Below are 23,080 nucleotides of genomic sequence, written 5' to 3'. Positions count from 1 at the left end.
CCAGGTCGAACGTGTCATCCTCGCTGTACGTCTGCATCTCTATCCCGGCCTCTCGATTCAATTACTGCATGTTATCTCCTTTGATTCGGTTTTTCATCTCTCCTTGTCTGTATTATCCAACAAATCCTCTCTCTCTCTCTCTCTCTCTCTCTCTCTCTATCTCTCTCTCGCTCTCGCTCTCTCTCTCTCTGTCTCTCTCTCTCTCTCTCCTTTTCATATTCCATCTATCTCTCTGCCTTCAGATCGAAAAGAACACTTGACATACGACTGGCAGTCGTTTGGAGATTAATTCAATATATTTTTATTGACTGACGGTTTGTTTATCTTTGTCTCTCGGTCTCTCTCTCTCTCTCTCTCTCTCTCTCTCCTTTCACCTTCTCTCTCTTTGTTCCTCCCTGTCATCCTCAACACTTCTGTCTTTTTCTTCGTAGAGTTCCCATGTTTCATCCTGCTCGTCCTCTTGCTCCATCTCTCTCCGCCTTGAAAGCAAAATACAAACTACCGCTTAATATTTTGCTTGGAGCTTTTAGCTTTTTTTACTCTAAATTCCCTCTCTCTCTCTCATAATAATAATAATAATAATAATAATAATAATAGTAATAATAATTATTATAATGAAGATACATAAAATATACAATAATACATTTCAAAAAGGTGCACATGAAGGTGTATAGGTGAAATTCCTCCTTTTCTGGCTGGCTGGCTGTGTACACAGGCGATTGCTCAGCTTGTATTGAAGTGGATTTTAAGTTCTCTTCCCCTCTCTCTCTCTCTCTCTCTCTCTCTCTCTCTCTTTCTCTCTCAGCATCCCCGGTTCGGCGGTGTGTGCCTTCGACATGGAGCAGCTGGCCTCGGTGTTCGAAGGGCGCTTCAAGGAGCAGAAGTCACCGGAGTCGATCTGGACACCGGTTCCAGACGAATTGATCCCCAAGCCCAGGTGCGACCGCCCTGCCCCGCCTCCTGCCGGGCTGTTATCAGCTCTGATTGATCAGGACACATTGGATTTATCGGGTGTCAAATTTAAAAAAAGGTGCTTAGAGAATTGTGGCTGAGCACCAAAGGAGTCAGCGAAAGACAAATGTAATTTTCTTTCTGTCTGTCTCTCTGATGTCAAACTGTGATTTACCGATCTCAAATGATCTAAGAATACAAATAATTTCTTGTCAGTCTAGCTGCAACTCCTCACTTATACAGCACTCAAGTCTGATTTATGGTTTAGCATCGCCGAAGGTATAGTCCAAAATGGTACTTCACATATATGTATCGCTTTGTATTTCCTAAACCGTAACTTTACTGTGTGCTTCTGCTTAATACTGGAATACTTTCATCATTCAGCGTGCAGTCCCTAAATATTTGAGACTTGTCATTAATCAGAAGACTTTCTTTCATCATTCATTACAGTACTGTGTACTGTATTACTATTTGAGTGTTGGATTGGATGAACGGTAAAATCACAAGCACTTTGGTGGACTACGTACAGAATCAATGCTGCTACATGCCGGGTACGGCAGTACTTTGATATTTCCGGAATAATATATACAATCCATATAAGCAGTTAGACTGCCAGACTCCAAGGGCCGGTCGAGTTTCTAAGCATGCTTCCTGGATGCATAGCACTTTCGGGAAACGTGGCCACAAAGAGCAAACATGCGATTCTTCCCAGTTAAAGGGGACCTATTATACAAAACTCACTTTTTCAGTGCTTGTGCACATACAGGTCTCTGATGGGCCTACCTACAAACAAGCTGTGAAATAAGACAACCCAGTCAGTTTGTTCAGTTCACAGTTTGTGGTGAGCGGAAACAAGCCGTTCAGATTTGTAGCCCTTGTCGACGTCAGAATAACAAGTGCCGCTGGGAATTGCTCTGTTGGCTTCACAGACCAGCACAAGTCTTTTAAAAGAAAGAGGAATTAATAACAACTGTCAGTGAAGAAACTGCAGACGAGGGAAATGTAAGTATTTCAAAAAAATAATTCTAATGTGAGTTTCTATGTAGGGTGTAGTACATAGACTGTTGGCTGCGGCGCAAGATCTGCTGTGCGTTTCTCGAAACAAAACTATTAAAAGTAGTGTATTTATTAATTTTTTAAATTGTATTTTATTTTCCGACGTTTACATAAAACAAAATCCCCGCGTGCGGAGCCCGGATGCGGTGTGCCAGTATGGAATCGGCAACGAAAGTCAGAACAAACTTTTCAGGTAGGGCATGTAGATCTAATATGAGTGAAGATTCAGCAACTGGATTGCTTATTTCTCGACTCAAATTTGTTCAGAAACAGATTTTGGTGGACTGATGAGGTGAAATCACTGAAGGTTTACTGACTAAATACAACGGAACCTGGAAGCGTAAACCCCATTGGCTCACAGAACTAGGGGCCTCAGGAGGGTGGCGCCACCCCACTAAACAGACCGCCCTGGAACAAGATGGTTCTACAGGCATGTTAGAATGGCTAGAATGCATAATCTGAGCAAATCTTCGGCAAAAAAAACTTCAAGCCATGTTTTTGGGGACCTCAGAGACCTAACTTGTTGAAAATGAGCACAATAGGTTCGCTTTCAGTAAAGGACATATCAGGTGTTTCTTTGAGCATTGAGACTATCCTGTGATATGTGATGTGTTGTGGTTGTGTGGCGTCGGGGAAGCACAAAACAATCCTCACATCAGGTTGTTTTCGTGGTGTACTTGAGTAGTGACTGTGTTTGGGCTGGTCCCATGATGCTACCTTCCTTGTGACCTTTTGGCAAAACAGGTACCCAATAAGGAGCACTAATTAAAGGGAAACACTGGTAATTTTTTTTTGCCAAAACTTTATTTAACCTCACCCCTCCCCAGGCCCGGTGGTTGTGCAGTCCAAGGCTCCAGATTTAACTCATCCAACTCGTTCCCCGATGAGATGCTGACGTTCGTGAAGACCCATCCGCTGATGGACGAGGCTGTGCCCTCACTGGGACAGAGGCCCTGGATAGTCCGAACCATGGTCAGGTGAGGCTGCACACTGAGTCACACAGACGCACACGCACACGCACGCGCACACACACACACACACACACACACCGATTAATATACACACACACACAAAGGCCTACACACAACAACTCAACTCAACTCTTGCTCGTACAAACCCTTGCACACATGCACCTACTAGGGCGACTTTTGGGTCATTAGGTTGTTTTATGACATCATCACATGCTGTTTAAAAAATGAACTTGCGGATATCACTGCAGGCAGACAAATGTTTCATTAAAATATTCAATAACAGTAAACAGAGCAGATTCTCACTTATTTACCAAAAAAAACAGTTATAGATGCATTTTATTGTGTACCAACAGAATGTATCCAATGTGGAAAAAATTGGATGGTGTTGGTGACATAGCTCTGACTTATGGAGAAAGAATTGGAGGAAATTCGTTAGAAAGACCAACAGTACACAATCAACAAATAGGCTGCGATGAGAAACCACAGTAAAGGTGAACCGAAAAACTAGAGGTTACACTCTTGGTAAAAAATAAATAAGAAATGGAATAAAGCAGTTTCTTTAGTGGTCCAACAGTTATAGCACCGTGGCGATTTGTCCCTAAATGTATCATTTAGAATTTGCTCATGTGATGACAGTCTCGTTGAAAGTGATGGAAAATGAAACTCTTTTTACAGTCAGCCCAAATAAAACCGGATTAGCAATTTAACTGTTAGTGATGCTTGCTCAGTGTTGCCTGAGTCGACGTCAGCTATCAGCAGTCAACTTGTGGTGCTACTGTCGATGTAACCACAAGCACATACGTTCATATACAGTATACAACCACTTGGCATGTGAAAATACACACACAGGCATAAAGACACACACACACACACACACACACACACACACACACACACACACACACACACACTAAATACACAGACACATACTTACAGCTGTCCCTGTAAGTCCCCGTACCTGCAGCTGATGCTACAGTGCTTTATTCTGTACATGTGGGAGAGTTGTCACGCAGTACGCAAACAGCTGCTGAAGATTCATATGAATGCATACATTCCTCCCCCTCTCTCTCCCTGTCTCCCTCTCTCTCTATGTCTTCCTCTCTCTCCATATGGAGTCCCACCGGTGCTCAGCTTCTGGGAGTTTGCAGGAATCAGATGTATGTGGAATATTAAACGCTGACTCTCTTGGAGGTTGTTGAGTGTGTGTGGAGTTCAGCGGCGTTGCTATTTTCCTGAGACGAGCCTGTTTATTTGACTGATATTATTAATGACGGGGTGTTGGGCGTAATTAGTTTGTGATGCAAATGTGATGATTTTCCTTTTTTTTCCCTCTTGGTGACATTCCTTTTTTTTTGCCCAGACTAAATAGACAGTGGCATTTAAATCCACGAGTCCGGTTTTTAAACCATACAATGCTAAATGTATGTCATGACTTATTTAATGTGCGAATATACTTTTAATCAGAATTGGATTTTGCCTACTGAGCCCAAATGAAACGACTGGCATAGCGTGACACAGTGAGACTAATCGTATTGTTGATGCACCAGATCCTACACTAATTTTGAATAATTTATGATTTACACCCATTGAAAAGAGAGTTTATATGATAGCCAGCACTTCAATGAGATGGTTATAAACATAGCCTCGTTATTGGTACCACGCAGTTAGTCCGTTTCAGTCCATTATAGAATTCTTTGTGTATTTTTTTCGACCAAACCGGAAGTTAGTCTGAAATATGCTTCTATTTAGGTATGGCTTGATGAGAAAGTAAGTATTGCAGCTATTATGAGTGAATTTCCAATGGTATGCTTACGCAAACTATACCAGCCACCTGTCTCTTTACACAATGTTGCTGGGCTACACATAGTTCTAGTTCCAATAAGCTTTTGTGTCAAAGCTTCATATTTACCAAGCAGCATTTTTTACTGGTGTCATTTGTACCACATTTCCTAACGCCTTTGTTAATTAACTGTGAATCTTGCACTATTACAGTATTTCATGCTGAACCAACCTTACTACAACCGTGATGGTCCAAAGAAGCACATCGGGGTGCTTGGGGAACCCGTGGCGGCCCTTGGTTGTTCGGGACTAAAAGGAATCTCTCTGGTCCTCAGGTACCAGCTGAACAAGATGGTGGTGGACACGGAGGCCGGGCCGCACAGGAACCGCACCGTGCTGTTCCTGGGCTCCAGCCGAGGAACCATCCTCAAGTTCCTCATCATGCCAAACCCGGACAACACCGTCACCAGCACCAACGTCTTCCTGGAGGAGCTGGAGGGATACAACCCCGACAAGTAAGAGGAAGATGTGCTGGGTGTTATTGTACGTCGTAGATACCAAGCAGTCCAAGTGCGTGCATAAAAGCGATGTTGAGGTCAAAATTACGACGTTACATTTGTAAAAAAAGCTAATGGGTTTATAGAATATGATGACTTACGTTCAGGGCTGGGTAAAAAATAAAAAAACGACGATACCAGTACCAATACCGGTACCCTTATAGTGATACTGATCCCAATAGAGTCAATTTCATTCCAAGACACTTTTTTTTTCTACTATACCCATCCTGTGAATGGAAGTATTCAGTTGCCTAAAATGCCACCACTCCTCTCCATCCAAATTATTTTTATACAGATACATTTTGAAAGTGTTGAAATTATTGAAATATTTATTAAATAACTGTGCAAAACTGTACAATGAAGTATTTGGGCAGTGTCATTTTAAACAAACAGCCAGTACAGGAGGAATGATTAGAGCGAGGAAAACCTCTTTCACTGTTCGTATGGACACCTGACTGTTGTTTAAAAGACAGACTTGAAAAATTGTGAACCTATCCTTTAACAGACTGTTGTAGCTGCTGCTGCGGTAGTGAGCCAATCACACATCGCATTAAAACAAAGAACGCTTGCGGTGAGAAAAAACATACAAATAGTCATTTCTTTTTTGATCTGGCTTCAAAAGGGATTGAATGCAGGTATCGTTTGAATGGAGACCTTTCAACACTACTTACTATTGGGTTATTTCAATGGATACCTCAAAGTTATTGAGTACTAATAACCAGCCCTACATACGTTATATTCTTACTCAACACTGCAATATTGAAATCTAGATGACATAATGGTTTAAGAAATATATAAATTTGTATGTCTAAACATGAAATTTAAATGCTGAAATGTACAACACAACTTGTCGTAAAGTGACGTTTGTTGTAGATCCTTCTAAATACCACATCAGCGGCTCCACTCCAACTCCAATTTCGAGAAAATATGATTTAGCGTAAAACGAACAAGAGAGTTAAAAGAGTGCAATAAGATCTTGATCTTAATATTCACTATCAGGAAATCGACATGTTTCACCCTGGGATGCAAGACGCTCAAACGCCTCAGGGATTAAAAAAAGTAAGGGGGAAAATATAATTAATCGACGCCAAATTCTGTTATCCGTAATCTGAAACAAAAATTGGAGGTTATCGCAGGGTTTGATCTCTTATCTTCACTTTGAAATTAATCACGCTTTTAATTTCTTAATCTGGAAATCAGGCTGCTGGGGACGAGACTTCAAGTACTCATAATCCAGATCGCTGCGGATCATTTCCATCGCAACCATTCCAATTCCAATTTCAAGCGCAGTGTTGCATACGTTCCCACTTTGAAATACTAATGATTGCTCTTGATAATCAGTGGGATATTTGGCAGGGGGCAAAGAGAATCACAGAGCCATGGCTGGAGCCAGTTAGTATCATTGGGAGGGTAATTAGTGGCTTTTAAATGCCAGACTCCCAAGAGTTTACTGTGATACTGTGCTCCCAGATACGATTCATGATTCAACTTGCAGACAACAATAGGAAACATATGGCTTAAAAAAAAATACAAAATACAACTCTTACTATATCTCTTTATTTTTTTCCCTCGAGGGCAACATCTACCCACAATGCACTTTTTAAGTGTCTGAATCAGATGTTTTCATGCTCTGCAGAGTAAAATGAGATTGCTCGCTTGTGCGGCAACGTATTGGCTTCCTTTCATGAAGTCAGGGAAAGTGTGTGGGCTTTTTCTGGGTTTTTTTGGTAGGGGCGAGGTGAGATGCAGTCAGTGTCTGAGGGATGATTTGTTGTGCACGGCGAGCGCAGGAGGAGGCAGCGGCCGCCACTCACACTCAGTAGGAAACAGATAATCAGCTTCCTGCTTTGTATTCATTTGGCCCAATACCACCTTCCTGCCTCCCAAAAAACACAGACCCAGGAAGACACTTATACACACACACATCGGTACAGTGCATACACAATAAAAGACAAATACACAAAGTAGATCACACACACACACACACGAAAACACAGATCTATCTATCCATCCATCCATCCATCTGTCTATCTGTCTGTCTGTCTGTCTGTCTGTCTGTCTGTCTGTCTGTCTGTCTGTCTATCTATCTATCTGTCTGTCTATCTGTCTGTCTGTCTGTCTGTCTGTCTGTCTATCTATCTATCTATCTATCTATCTATCTATCTATCTATCTATCTATCTATCTGTCTATCTGTCTGTCTGTCTGTCTGTCTGTCTGTCTGTCTGTCTGTCTGTCTGTCTGTCTGTCTGTCTGTCTGTCTATCTATCTACCCACCAGTTTGTATCTCCCCCCATCACCTTTCCCCCTGTCATTCTGTATTCTCTCTCTCCCTCTCTCCTTTCCTTGTTTATGAACAACCGATCGCAGCAGAACGACAGTTCGCGTTTAATGTGGTTTCAACTGTGATTCAACTGCAGCGCTCAGACACAACACACGCACCACTGCACATCTACATAAAAAAAGCAATAAAAGGAGGTGTAAATCCACCACCGGGCAGCAAATAGAGCTGACAATTAGAGCTGCCGAGCCGCCATTTTTGAGGGCCATCCAAACCCTCTCAGACCACGATGATAACACAGAGGCCGGTAGCTGCCTCTCTGTCATTACATTACCTTTTGTTTTTTTTTACTATTCATGGAGCCATTCATCACTCACTGAGGCATGAGGAGGATGCCATGTTAGTGTTTGGAGTGGGGTCACGGCTTTAATGTGCAGTATCGCTTACCGTAATTGAAATTTCTCAAATGCATTTGTGTGTGCATGTGTGTGCGTGCGTGCGTGTGTGTGTGTGTGCGTGTGTGTGTGTGTGTGTGTGTGTGTCCAGATGTGGGGAAGACTCCCCCCAGGCCCGGAAGCTGCTGTCCTTCTCTCTGGACAGACTGTCCCACACTCTGCTGCTGGCGTTCCCGTCCTGCGTGGTCCGAGTGCCGGTGGCACGATGCCAGCTCTATTCCCGCTGCATGAAGTAAGTCACCATGTATTTAATACTGTACATTACACTACATTACATTACAGTACAATAAATTGCATTACATTATAGTATAGTAAATTGCATTACAATACATTAAAGTACAATCAATTACATTACATTTTGGTGCATTACAGTACGTCACATAACATTACATTACAGTACAATTCATTATTTTACAGTATATTACATTACATTACATAACAGTACATCCCATTATATTACATTACAGTACAGTACAGAACATTATGTCACATTCCATTACATATTGTACAGTACAGTACATTACAGTACAGGATCAAACCAATTGTATAACACAGCTAAGAAACAAGCAAAATTAGAGAATTTGGAGACACTGAAGCGATGCTTACAGATCATCATTGGGCTGCATTAAATTTCAATTAGAGCGAACAAAGCCAGATTGTCATATACAATATGAATTTGGATTGGTCATGATTGACAACATCATTTTATCAACATTGAGGATGATATTACCAGGGGTATAAAACTCAAAGTGCCTGGGGGCCACTGGCCATGTTCTTCAGCGGGGGCCACGTTCAATATCAAGGGAAAAACAAACTTTACCTTATTACCTTATTAACCTTAACTTTACTTTATTAATAATAAATATAGTTGAAGGCAGCAATACACAGGGTCCAGTTTAGTAGTGTGAGGTACGTATTACAGTTTTCCGGGTTCTCTGAAGCGCAGCACGATTTTTCAAGTCAACACTGAACACCGCATCGGCTCCCTCTGTCTCTCGTCTCCTGGTTGATTGTCTCGCGGAGCAACCGCCATGCAGTCTACACAGAACAACCCTCCGAATGCTAATGAGCACCCAGAGACGGAAGCCGGACTTATATAACATCGGTTCATGATGTCAGAAATGGGCCCACTCCTGAAACAAATAAAATTGCCTCGATGTTCTTCTACTTCTGGGCTGGACCCTTAATAAATACAACCGCTGGCAGCAATACACCGGGTCCAGTTTCGTCGTTTTAGGTACGTATTACAGTTTTCAGGGTTCTGTGAAACGCAGCGCAACTTACAAAAAGCGTTCGTCTGCATGTGGCTATAAACCAGGGTTTGCCATTGCTATAACTCAACGCGATGCTAGTGGTAATACATCTCTACTCTCAGAGGCTGATATGACGTCTCAGCGTCGGTTATCGAGACGGTGATAGGAGGTCTGTACGGTGCTGTAACGGTGATCGACTGTGTTCTCCCCTCTCTGTGGGCCGGGTCACCGCCTAGGGCGATGGGACTTGGTCGGGTTACACTGAGGAAAACCTGTCGTCATCGTGGGTCGCTCCGAGTCCGGCGTGTCCAATGCGAGGTCGAGCGGAAGGATGTTGTTTTTTTGGCATAGATTTAATGTTTTGGAAAATATTGTGTATAAATAAGGACATGTTTTCTTTAAATGAAGTATCTTATTTTCATGTGTTTTTTCACATGAGTTTAACCATTCACTGTGGACATATGTCTGGACCATTCCCTGTGCACCTACGTCACTGAATGTTCCTCTTGTGTTGTTTAGTTTAAATGTTTAAAAAAGGAAATAAAGACTCACTAAGAGTAAAGCACCATTGCATCAATTATATTAGGGATTAAAACACCAGATCATAGACATTGGCAAAATGTTTGCTCTGTCAAAATAAACAATTTGGTATATTTGAAAGAAGCAAGAACCCATCAATAAACTGGGAAATGGAAAAATTACTTGGTAGACCACAGAGACCACTATGGTGTATAACTGAATACATTAGTTTGTAAAAATAAATACATTTTTACAACCACCAAATGGATCAGAACAACTCTCCTGGATGTCGGCTCTGAAATAAAGATCAACCTGTTCCAGAGTAAAATGTGGGGGAACAAAATAATTGCTAATTTATCTAGGTTATGTGAACTTAAACGTACGTAAATGTAATTTAAACCTTCATTCCGATACCTTTCAGGAAGGATGGGGTAGCCTAGCCTTTGGAAGATCCACCAAGAGGGTTATTGGTTACATTTCTCTCTCTCTATCCCACACACACACACACACACACACACACACACACACACACACACACACACACACACACACACACACACAGTAGAGTTCTGAGGTGGAGGGATTTGTCGACATTTTTAAATACCACGCGTCTGAGTCTCCGTAACCAGGGCAACGATGACGTGGAGTGACAGACAACTTGCCTTTTGCTTGTTTTACAGTCTTTTTTCCAGAGTTTTCAGAGTTTTGCTCAGAGCTTTCAGGATTTTTCATTCTATTTCATTCAAATTTGTATTCTGAAAACATTAAGTAAACTGCAATAAATTGTCTCTTGGGCCGGATGTTATCCCCGGGCCAGTAGTTTAAGACCCCTGACGTTACCATATATGCTACCAATATTTCCAGCAATGTGGAAAAACTACCACCTGCAGTACAAGAGGTACACACGCCTAAAATTGTCTAGAGACCTGAGGAAAAAGAAGAGGAATCAAAACATTGCTGTTATCACAATCCATTTTGTAATTATCTTGTGAACTCGATTGACATCTTTCGTGGCATCATCATCACACGTGTTCTGTTGAAAAATCAACTATCGGTGGGGTCACTTGACCCAGATCTCCCAGTGTTCATTGGGACGACCAAACAGTTTAATTTTCCCAGAGAACAAATGTGAAGGAGGTACAGTAATTTAAAGAAACAGACATTCTTCTTCCAGTACATGGTATTGATGAATGGGGCAATGCGTGCATGTTGAGTGTTTAAACTAAGTAAACACACTAATGGACCCACAAACTAAACTAATGGACCCAGACACACACACTGCCTCTTCCTGGGGCGTGGCCTCTTGGAGCCTGGTGACATACTTTCACCACTTTAGAGCAGCATGTGTTTGTTTAACCGGGTGAATCAGACATGCGTGAAATCCCGAACACATTAAGGACCATACACATGCTGTGTGGGATGGTGTACTCAGCGTGCATGTGCACTCAGTGTGTGTGTGGGTGCTCAGTATGTGTGTTTGTGTGTGTGTGTGTGTGTGTGTGTGTGTGCGTGTGTGTGTGTGTGTGTGTGTGTGTGTGTGTGTGTGTGTGTGCGCCCACGCTCACGATGTGTCTGTGTGTTCAGTGTGTGGGTGAGTGTGTGTGTGTGTGTGTGTGTGTGGGTGAGTGTGTGTGTGAGTGTGTGTGTGTGTGTGTGTGTGTGTGTGTGTGTGTGTGTGTGTGTGTGTGTGTGTGCGCGCTCAGCATGTGTGTGTAATGTGTTTAGATCTTCGCAGGGGTTAATGCACTCTATTTTCGTTTTAAAGGGTTTTTAATCACGCTTGGGCTGATTCAGATCTGTTTATTCATGTGTTCTACAGAGCATGTGTGTGTGAGTACTGTGATGTATCTTATATTAGTAACATTTTATTCTTACATATATCTTCTATAAAAACAGCCTTGCACATTCACAGATACGTGTAGTGCATTGTTCATTTCAGAGTACATCTGTAAAGTCTGTAAAGCTACACATACTATAATTGCGATGGAAAGCTCACAAACAATAACTTCGTAGTGACATTTATTTTTTGAATGATTCAGGAGTCTTGGAGTCACTCCGGCAAAATTTGTTTGTCTGAAACTAATTTGAAAGAGTCTGACAATAATAACTGAGGCTTAAATTAATGTGGAAAAAAAGGCATTTGGCATAATTCCTATTGAATGTGACTGGTTTATACTTTGCATTCCACCGAATTAAATAATTATGACTGAATTAAATAAGTGAATTCCATTTTACAGCTGAACCGTTCAGGAAATCCTCCCTCTCCCACCGTGTTCACTGACTCCTACGAACGTGGAGTCAGAAAATTAAACAAATCTTTTTATTGAGTGACTCGTCAAGAACCGAATCTCAAAAAAGGGACAAACCCTTCATCACTAAGACATACGTTACCTTTCTCGTCAGTCACCTTTCGACTCCACGTCGGTTGTGAGTTGCAACGCATAAATGTACTTTTTTTTACTGCAGTTTGACTCTTATTTGGTGTTTAATCTGTGCCTCTGTGCATTGAAAGTGTGTTTTGCTGTGTTTCTGTGTGTTTCCTCGGCAGGAACTGCATCTCCTCCAGGGACCCATACTGCGGGTGGAGCAGGGGGAGTACTTGCTCCTTCCTCCGACCGGGGACAAGGTAAAACACCATCTGTCAGTCGGTCTATCTGTCTGTGTGTCAGTCTGTCTGTCTGTGTATCTATCTGTCTGTCTCACTGTCTGTCTGTCAGTCCGTCTGTTTGTCCGTCTCTCTGTCTGTCTGTCGGTCAGTCCGTCTGTCTGTCTGCCTGTCTCTGTGTCCCTCTGTCTGTCTGTCTAGAAGTTTCCCTCGTCTCACACTCAGTCCAGTTTCCAGGCATCGTGACAGAATCTCCTTCTTTTTTGGTTTACAGTCCAAAAACAGTTCCGCAGACAAATGGTCATGATGATCCAAATTTTCAGAAAGGCAGAGGGTCAAATCTTTCACCTCAGATAAAGTTCCCATGGTCTTCAGTGTCCAGAACGTTCCCACTTCACTGTTCTGAGACATGTGGCGGTGAAGCTGCGTGTGTGAAACGACTTCTGTTTGTTTCTGGTCGTCCCGCTTGGATCCACACGCTTTTTGGATGACGTTTCTGTGGCTTTTCTCTTGAAGCCTGGTTCTGCTTTTCCCATGATCTCCATCAGGGAGTTTCTCTCTTTGTCTACATGTTCAATCATTCTTTTCCACAAAAGCCACCTGTTGAAGCGCTCTGGATGAGTGTCATGTCATCTGGAAGTCTTCAGTGCGATCAGTGACAATGAGGACACTGTTAAGTGTGTGTGCGTGCGTGTGTGTGTGTGTGTGTGTTTGTGTGTGTGCGTCTGCAGTGATGCAGGATGCTTGATGATGTTGTTAAATAATACCACATACTGCAATACATATCAGCCATGAACATGATGTTCTGCTGGAAGTGATAATCTGTGTGTCTGCATTTTTTATTTGACTTTTTGTGTGTGTGTGTGTATTTGTGTGTGTGTGTGTGTGTGTGTGTGTGTGTGTGTGTGTGTGTGTGTGTGTGTGTGTGTGTGTGTGTGTGTGTGTGTGTGTGTGTGTGTGTGTGTGTGTGTAAAATACCTGAATAGAAAGCAGCGTTAATATGACCCAAGAGTGTCCTAATGAGGACATTAAATATGCCCTCATAAGGTTTTAATCATTGTTTTTATATTCTATTTGCATCTTTTCATGATTTAAATCCTTTACGTCTGTTTTAAATCTACGTATTTTCCAACTATAATGTTTTTAAAGGTTTTTCTAGATTACTCCAAACCAAAGATACCTGAATGTGTGCGTGCATATAATGACGAATGCTAGATTACTGCAGTGCCACACACTAACACACACACACACACACACACACACACACACACACACACACACACACACACACACACACACACACATTTCCATATATAAAACAAAGGATCTTGGAGTCAAACACATACATGGATCACATGTTAATATTTCATAGATTTCCTGCCCTGCTCCAGTGGACACAGAATCATTCAACTTTCTTGGATGAACCAGAGAGCATTCACCTTAATCACCGGGCTCTGTTTCTGCAGCGAAACGAAATGACTTGCAGGACGAACACCAGACATTATTCTTTTATTAGGACGAAGCTGCAGGTTTATAGCGGAACCCATCTACTGTAGTCCAGCTCATTCCTCACAGTCGTCTGCAAAGCGGAGGCTGCTGCTCGGTGTTTCAGATAATTACCGAACGCCGGACTGTGCCTGAAAGCCTTGAATTCCTTTTAATGCTTCTAGCTGTTTACTAGTCTGCACACACATTTTACACTCCCAGGGTCTTCCATACCATACCCTTCCCCTTAACTACAAAAGCTATTTCCCTTCAAGTTGTTTACTTCCATGTTGTGGTTGTTATGATGGATAACTGCATTTACTTGCGTAGAAGATATTTACTGGATGTCCTGGTTTCAGCGCCACCGACTTCCTTCCCTGTCTTGCTTCTAGTCTGAATGGGTCGGCTGTAGTTTATTCCACCGCGATGAAGCCGCTCGCAAAATATTCCACATATCACACCCTCTGCGGTGTTGAATTGGGACTATTCAAATCCGTTTTCTTGTCAGCGGTTCAGCGTTTCAAGGTTTTGGACAAACTGTTCTCTCTAAAAAGTAAAGGTTACCACAGCACTGTGTCCAAACTATTCCCTACAGATCTGTTCTCCGAGATTTTCCTCCAAGATATGGTTATTATGACGACCATTTAGAAAATCATCCCATAGCCTTGTTGATACAGTCGATAATTGCAGCCATAACGACAACAATCTTTTGGATGACAGTTTGACACGTCATGGACAGGCAGCATGCTGTTGATCGGCTCAGACCCCCGTACCATCAGTACATTCCACCCACAAGAGCTTTTAATGCAGATCCTCAACACACAGTTGGTTAATATACATACTGTACCGACACAATAATGCATGTATTATCCATGCAGTTTGTATATAATGTGCACACACTATGTGGATGTTACATGTACAGAGTCATTGAAACTAGGAGAAGCAGAATAAAAAAGCATGTTTAATGTATAGGCAAGGTTAGGCCATGGATAGTGCATAGTTCAAATAAACAAATAAATGAAAAAAGATGGATTACGTCATTCTTGTTGCTAGGCAACTCGGGGGGCTTGCTGTGGCAAAATCAGTTAGCATGCCAAGCATAAATCAAAGTTTCCTCAAAGGGAATGTGCGCGGGGCTGGACCGGTAATGATTTTCAGTCACGACAAAAGCTGTTTGCTCACAAAGCAAAAGGCTTTTTTTGGATTAGGGTTAGGTAGAATTAACAGCTCAGTCACCGCTGACACTTTTGTAGTAAGATGTTATTTGGGGCGCTTTGATTGGTCTGGTTTCAGAGTTATGAAAAATAGAGATCCTCACGGGTCAGCCCAAACCCGGAGCATCACTCAGCTATGTGCACGATGATTAGCCGATCAGATCACAAGGACAAAAACAAACATTAAGTGCAGCAAATAAGCATTTTACCAACAACTTTAATTGTCATCTAGGGGGCAAATGGTCGGTTCCAATCAAATCTCGGGATGAATTTCCCAGGTCCAACGTGGAGGTTCGGACCGAATTTTGGGACCATGAAGACCTCAGATACAACGCTCTGCATCATGTCCATTCCACCATTTCTGGATCCTCTGGGTGACATTATGTCAGTTAAACCCACATTTCTCCATTTCCATCATTGCAGTTGTCGTTAAAAACACACGAACACAGGAAATTACATCTACGTTAGAAACTCTCCAGGGGGGAACGCCAGATCCCCATCAAGCTACCTCCTTCACACACACACGCACACACACACACACGCACACACGCACACACACACACACACACACACACACACATACACAGATGCATGCACGCATGCACACACGCACACACACACACACACACACACACACACACACACACACACACACACACACACGAACACACACATACACACACACACACATACACACACACACAATACTCTGTTGTTGCTGATATGAGCCATGACCTAATGTGGGGTTTTTTTGTGTTTTTTGGGGTGGCTGAAGCACCTGGTTTCCCTCCGCTCTCCTCATTTCCTCTCCGCTTCCTCCGTCGATCTTGTGTTTTTCTCCAGGAGTTTTCCAAGCTCTCCTGTTACTCCACATCGGAAATGAGTGGTGGGGGGGGATAAAGATCGGAGCCGGACCTGCGTTTCATTAACCAAAAGGGTTAATTATGACAATGTGTTTTACATTGCTGAGGAATTTGTTTTTTGTTCAAACACACAGGGTTAAGTTCTTGGAACAATATACAAGGAAATATACAAGAAATACAAAATAATTGAAACAAAAACAGTTTACAAAAGAGTCAGAATGTTCACATTTTTCATTTTCATTGAAACTTTTTTTTCAATGTTTTAATGCTAAATCTAAGAGACAAATTTGAATAGAAACTTGTTTTTTGTGAATTCAATATTATTAAACTAGTAATGAATCAAGCAGATAATACTAGACTATAGACGATATCCTACATTATAGCTAAAAAATATTTGAATAAAATACATAAACTACGTTATTCATCCTCAAGTAGCCAACAGCCTAAAAACTCAGCGCTGGACAGATGCCTTATTTTTGCATGAGTGGGAGTTGATCTGAGTGAAATATATCCAAGAATGAGTTTCAATCCCAATGATCAAAAATAAGGTTTAGGTAAAAAAATAAATAAATACCAGAGTTCTCCTTTTTAATAAGTATGTGTCCCCAGTAACTCAATGACAACCCCCCCCCCCCCCCACATACACACTTCTAGAGATCAATCATACAGTAATTCAAATATTAAGTTTAATCTTCTAACATTGTAAAAAACTCAGACTGCCTTCTCCAGTTTCAATCTCTATTTTTCTTGAAAATTGGGGTCACCTTATCCATGTAAATCACAGTTCCTTGTTTTGTTGAGTCAGTGCAGACCTGACCCTGTGTGGGAACATTGAGATAACTTTTCTCCATCTGATGGGATCCGAGCTGCCGTGTGATTAATGGTGATGTCTCCTCTCTCTCTCTCTCGCTCTCTCTCTCTCTCTTCCTCGTGCTGTCTCTCTCTCTCTCTCTCTCTCTCTCTCTCTCTCTCTCTCTCTCTCTCTCTCTCTCTCTCTCTCTCCGCAGACTGCCGTTCGACCAGGACGTGGAGCAGGGGAACGTGGCACACTTGGGCGACTGCGACGGTAAGGGCAGAGAAAGTCAGTGTGCCACCATGACTGTGTGTGTAGGGGGATTTATTGTGTGTGTGTGTGTGTGTGTGTGTGTGTGTGTGTGTGTGTGCGTGCGTGTGTGCGTGCGTGCGTGCGTGTGTGCGTGTGTGTATGTGTGCACAATAAGGACATACCTGTGTGAGTGTATATGTATGTTTGTAAGATTTTGTGTGTGTGTGTGTGTGTATGTGTGTGTGTGTGTGTGTGTGTGTGTGTGTGCACGAATACAGTGTGTGGGGGTGTGTGTGGGGTGCGGGGGGGGGCTGTTTGTAAGAGTGTACAGTACATGGGTGTGTGTGTTTGTATAGAGTGAGTGTTTGTGTCTGTGTATGAGAGAGAGACTGAGATTGTGTGTGTCCATGAGTGTATGTGTGCACACACATTAAGCGTGGGTTTGTTTTTAAGGGTGTACGTGTGTGTGTGTGTGTGTGTGTGTGTGTGTGTGTGTGTGTGTGTGTGTGTGTGTGTACATAAGTGTGTTTGTGTGTCTTCCTGTGCTTCTGCATGTCTATAGATGTTTTTATCGCTGTGCTGTCATGTCTTGCTGTGGTATTAGCGTTGCGTCACTCTCCTGGGTAAACAGTGTGAAGCGGTGAAACAAAAAGCGGGTTCAAGGTGTCCCAATACAGAGAAAACACAGAGTAAACACAAAGAAATACCCAAAGAAACTCCATCTTCTTCTCTCTTAATTAGAGAAGGTTTCAATATTTTTATACTTTTTTCTTCAAACATCAACATCACAATAAAGTGCTCAGGGCCCGACACTAACTTTTAGAAGTGGTTGCCAAGTTGGTAACCTTGCATCAACTTTTGGTTGCCAGGGCTAACAAGATGGTTGCCAATTTCTTTTAGTCATTTAATAATTAAGCGGTAACAATCCTGGTGTATGGAGTGTTCCGTAGGATCTCACACTGTATATTGAACATTGTTTGAGTCCTATATGGGGAGGAGTCAGCTCTCAGGGGATTGCAGAAATGGAGACACTGAGTCTTGATAGGACTCAGATGCCATCAGTTTTTCTCATGCTTGTAGTGTTGTGTTACAGGCATACTCCAGTTTTGGGAGAAATGTGTCCATCTTACCCAGATTCAGATGAGAACATTGACACCACTTTCATCCATGTGTGTCCAGTACGGCAGTAGCGACGGGCTGGATGCTTACTGTGTTAGCTCAATGCATGGGGATCAACTAGCCTAGCTCCTGTAAAAACGTTGGAAAAACACTCGAGTCTATCCCATTGATAGAGTGAGCCAGTGAGCTGTGGATAGCATCGTCGTCCTTGTGGCCACAGTATGGTTAAGGAAATCTATGTGCAGTTACCGCCTCGTACATTTTCAATACGAATTTGTTGTGGAGATGGTCGCGCTGGAGAGGGCCTGACGGAGGCTGAGAAGCTCTGCCAGTTGGCTCGGGTGTTTTTCTTTTCCCGTTGAGTTTCATGCTTTTGAGCCGGCACCCGATCAATTGCTTTTGAGTTTTTGAGTCTATTACGGCCTTCATCCGTGTTCCTCACGCAGCAGGACCTCTCTTTTCCCGAAGGCAAACCCAAACAACACAGAGGAACAGGTAGTTTCAAAGTGTTTCTGAAACTCCACCTGAAAATTCCCCTGTTGGTTCGGCTAAGCTCTGTTCGCTTCAGTGTTAGCTCTGTCCTCTGTTTGTGTTCCAAGCGGCTTTTTGGTCAAATATTATCCTTTCTTTGGTCTGGTAATATTTTTGCTGCATATACATCTGACCAATTAGAATTAACTCTGGTTTTGAATTTCCCTTGATGTATCTCTCTCTCTCTCTCTGTCATTATGGAAATTGCAGCGCTCGGCGGCAAAGTGAATTCTCGAGCCTTGAATCGCGACAGAGTTGGCTACTCCCGTGGCTCCCTCGCTTTGATCTGAGCACAAAATTCCCGTGAGGCATTTGGGCAAATTAATCCTCCGCCTCTGCGAGATCCCGGGGTTCATGTGCCACGCTTCCTGAAGAAGAAGAACCCCCTACCCCCCCCCCCGCATAAAACAACAGATAAACATTACATAATGTGACAAACATGACAACCCTAATCCTGTTTGCGAGTGGTAGTCTGTTTGAAGCCGTGCTGTCACTCCTCTGGACACTGAACCGCAGGGAAAATGCCCCCCCCCCCCCCCCCCCCCCCGTTTGATGGTTCCTCCCCGCACGGTGGAGTTGTTTGGTCTCATCAAGCTCCATCAGCTCTCTCCACCACTTCATCAAACACGAGAGACTTGTTTGATTAAAAGAGCAGAAATCCACTCCAAGTCTCTCGCCTACCTACGGAGTTAAATTGAGCTCTCAACCTCCTGCCTACATGTGATTGAGTTTAGCGGTGAAGCCCTGAACACCCTCCCTTTCCTGTTCCACCCTGAACTACAACCAAGAAAGTACAATGTGTGGTCGGCTATACAAGCTAATGGCCAGGCTTATATCGCCATTGGGGGAGCCACCATTGTTCCCAATGTCCTATGTTCCCAATAGCACCACGTCCCCTTATGGCACTCCCTCAACAAGTACTATCAGATGAGGCATTTTTGTTGATATTCCAGAGCTGCTGTCTGGACATGAGCATATTTATGTTGAGGGAACATAGGGCTGTTTGCAATGAGGGTTAGGCCCCGGGAGCAAAGCAATATCTGCTTCCTGGTCATAGTAGGTCTTCATAACTCAGCGGTGGGTGTAGACGGCGCACAGATATCATCTGGATGAAATCTGTGCGACATGACAGTAAGGTTGCTTTGCAAATACTGCACTATGTAGAGTATTTGTGTGTGCTACTGCAGTTGAATTGGAGTGGGGGGTTACTGTTATTTATAGTTTCAATGTCATTTCAGCTTTATTACGTGGTACAATGCGGCTGCAGTGCGGGAAATTCTTGTTGTGGTCCAAGAAGTTTGCAATTAAAAGCACACCTTCAGTTTATCTCCTCTGCTTGTGCTGTAGTCATCAATGACAGCTGAACCTAATTGGCAAAACTTAGAACAAATGGACTGCGCATCCCCGACGAGTACCGGAGGATGCTCTGCGCTCGAGAACCCATTCTTGGACAGACAGGACCTGGACCTATCAGGATGAAATTCATTAGATGTATAATTCATCATCGGATGAGACAGTTCCTGGTCGCGGCTGGCCCCAGTCAGAGAAGGACATCGTCTGGGACCTGGACTGTGCTCTCCTCTGCTGCCTGCCAACGTTCCCAAAGGTTCTGCATCTGTTTGCCGCTGTTGTGAGCAGCGCGGCTCGGCTGACAGAGCGGCGCCGTGTTTTTACAGAAGCCGCCGTCTGGGACGCCTGCGTCGGCATGCCAGGAGTGTTTGCCAGCATCTATCCTTCTCCGCCAGAATCGCTCAGGCACGGCTTTGTCTCAGATGTAGTGATGAACTTTAGTGCTCAGCCTCCATTTTCATCACGACTCTTTCACTTTTTGACGGTTCCTTTGTCTCTGATATAGATGCCCTTTCATTCCCTTGGTTTGTTTTTTTTTTTCTTCCGGCCTATTTTCCGCTGAGCGTTCCGCTCTCCGTCTTGCCGCAGGTCGACACTGCTCTCGGCCATCTCAGGACAGGATAGGCCGTCAGGGGAAGACAGAGAGGCATAGCTACGACGGGTTTGTTGTGACAATCTGTCACAGACACCCTTAGACTCAAGAAACTTGTGAGGAACGGTCTTTGTTCCCGCGTCACTGTCACACGTTTGCCCTAGCATCTTTTTGCCTCTGTATATCCGTCTCGGGAGCCTTATTATCTGTCAGTGTTTTTTCCTGTGTACGTCTATCTGCCGCCCATGATCAGAACAGTTATTATCCATGCATAAACACACACAACTGGATGAACCTTGGAATAAATAGAAGGCTGTATATGTTGTTGAATTTTTCACATCTATTGAACACATCTCACCTGTCTGTGTCTTTACACCGGAGATCGGTGCTGAGGTGTGGACTGAAATATCCATATTTCATCAAGGAAATTCAGCAAATTCGACTCCCTTTCTCCTCAGCATTAGAAAATTGAGGAAAATCAATGCTGGGCTGACAGATCAGTGATTACCAAAGTTGCTTCATTTGGTTACTGTTTAAAGCCCTTCAATTGTCAATTGCCCCATTATTTTCGGCTGAAGCTTTTCTCCACAAATTGGATTAATTTGAAAGATTCTCACTTGAGTGACTCCTGACGATCGAAAAATAGGGTTTTGGTTAAAAAAATTACCAGAGTTTTCCTTTTAGATTATACATATGGATATGTAGCCACTAAGGCAATGAAAGATGCAATTTGAGTTTGACTAGAAAGTAACAAAGTATTAGCTCCTCTGCTCTCTCACACACACACACACACACACACACACACACACACACACACACACACGCACACAAACACACACACACACACACACACACACACACACACACACACACACACACACACACACACACACACACACCAACGCACACAGACTGCTGTGTTCCTCTGCAGCCTTGATTTCAGGGCTCAAAGGAAGATGGATGGAGGGTGTTGCCCGGAGCCCAGGTAACTGCTTCTCCTTCACTCCTTAGCCAGAGAGAAGGAGTCGCTGGGAAGGAGAATCGATTTTCACCCGTCTCCCGGCTGAACGCAGTCAAACAGATACTAGGGGTCAATCTATAAAGCTAAAGGAGTGACTTGAGGAGGACCAGAAGGGGAGGAGATGGGAGGTCTGACAGTACCTCCGTTTTGAAGTCACACCATGGTATGTGGGAGATCTTTGGGAGAATGAAGATGCAAAACAGTGACTGATGGGTGATTATTCTCATTTGCTTTCGCCCTAGATCAGCATTCCAAGAGGGAACTCAGAGTTCTGTTTCATTGTTTCTCTGTTTCAATGAGGCAGCGCTGGGTTTGTGGGTTTGATTTTTTTGGATCGTAGCCAAGTCCTGTATCAAACTGTTTGGTAGGAATATGTCAACCATTAATGCTCTTAGTAGGTGAGGATTGGTGAAACAGATCAGCGAGTAGAGAATACAATCGAGACGGAGAGACAGTGAGACAGGGTAGAGAGACAGGTTGTGGTGGAAAGGATGGAAAGTGGAAAGTTCCAGACCGGTTTGCCAGTTCCAATCACGGCCTAAGGATCATCCAACGCCCATTGGTGCGTTCCACTTGTCCTGTAGTGCACTTTGAAGGACACTTCACAGGGGATGTCGCCATGTCAAGTGTAGTTCCAGCCCGTAGGGATGACGAAGTCCACTTCGAAGTGCACTGCAGAGGGAACAAATCTGAAGTGTCACCTGATGGTCACTCCAGTGACATTTTACCCATTACGCATTGTGATTCTTCTTCTTCATCATTTTAAAGGTTATTGGATGATCACAAACCAAATGCAGGTGCATAGCGCCACCCACTGTATTATTTGTGCATACCAAGTACTGTACATCCAGTACATCCAGTCCCATAGCTTATTATGGATGGCATCATTTGTTTTACTCACCATAGAGTAGTCAGCTCCATTGTGTTTACCAGTTGTTGTCTCACACAATATACATCATATTTGTTGTATGCATTTGATGTAACAGGGCGTTCTACACGGGGGGGTGCACCCATTGGGCTGCATTGGTTCGCATTGAGCTCGCAGGATGTAGGGAATGTAGGAACCCTGCGTAGGGACGCTGTGGACTGGAAGTTATCCCATAACAATCATATCGAGGGATATGGAATGGGATTGAGGAAGCCATCTTCGAAATTCAGCAAAATACAGTGGTAAAAGGGACAGCTTGTGGGACAGAGGTATTGAAAGAGAGAAATCTAGAAATACTTGCGGGTTTGTGTTGTTGGTCTGTGCCTCTAGTCTGTCTGGCCGACTAAGCACAGTGTTAGTATCTGAATTCTGAGTTCCGCAGTGAGCTCACAACTCCAGAACAGCAAGCGGCTCCGGCTGGATTCACTCTGGATTCTGACTCCTAATGATGTTTGAACAGAACACACTTTGCCGTGCGCCTCACACTGTAAAACAAACCGGCCGGGT

General features: G+C 43.3%; 1 protein-coding gene across 1 annotated transcript in view; it reads left to right on the top strand.

Annotated features, from left to right (window-relative positions):
• The window catches only part of sema6bb (sema domain, transmembrane domain (TM), and cytoplasmic domain, (semaphorin) 6Bb), a gene marked incomplete at both ends in the record, with an annotated part of 95,258 nt that overhangs the window by 52,845 nt on the left and 19,333 nt on the right, over positions 1-23,080 (top strand). Inside the window, 6 exons of the mRNA XM_080011132.1 lie at positions 806-937; positions 2,835-2,984; positions 5,093-5,272; positions 8,140-8,280; positions 12,369-12,446; positions 16,995-17,053. Coding sequence (XP_079867258.1) covers positions 806-937; positions 2,835-2,984; positions 5,093-5,272; positions 8,140-8,280; positions 12,369-12,446; positions 16,995-17,053 — 740 coding nt within the window. The remainder of the gene's footprint in view (positions 1-805; positions 938-2,834; positions 2,985-5,092; positions 5,273-8,139; positions 8,281-12,368; positions 12,447-16,994; positions 17,054-23,080) is intronic.

This window comes from Zeus faber, assembly GCF_960531495.2.
Source record: "Zeus faber genome assembly, chromosome: 1".
Classification (NCBI taxonomy): domain Eukaryota; kingdom Metazoa; phylum Chordata; class Actinopteri; order Zeiformes; family Zeidae; genus Zeus; species Zeus faber.
Note: the sequence above shows the minus strand (reverse complement) of the source record. Positions and strands in the feature narration are given on the sequence as shown.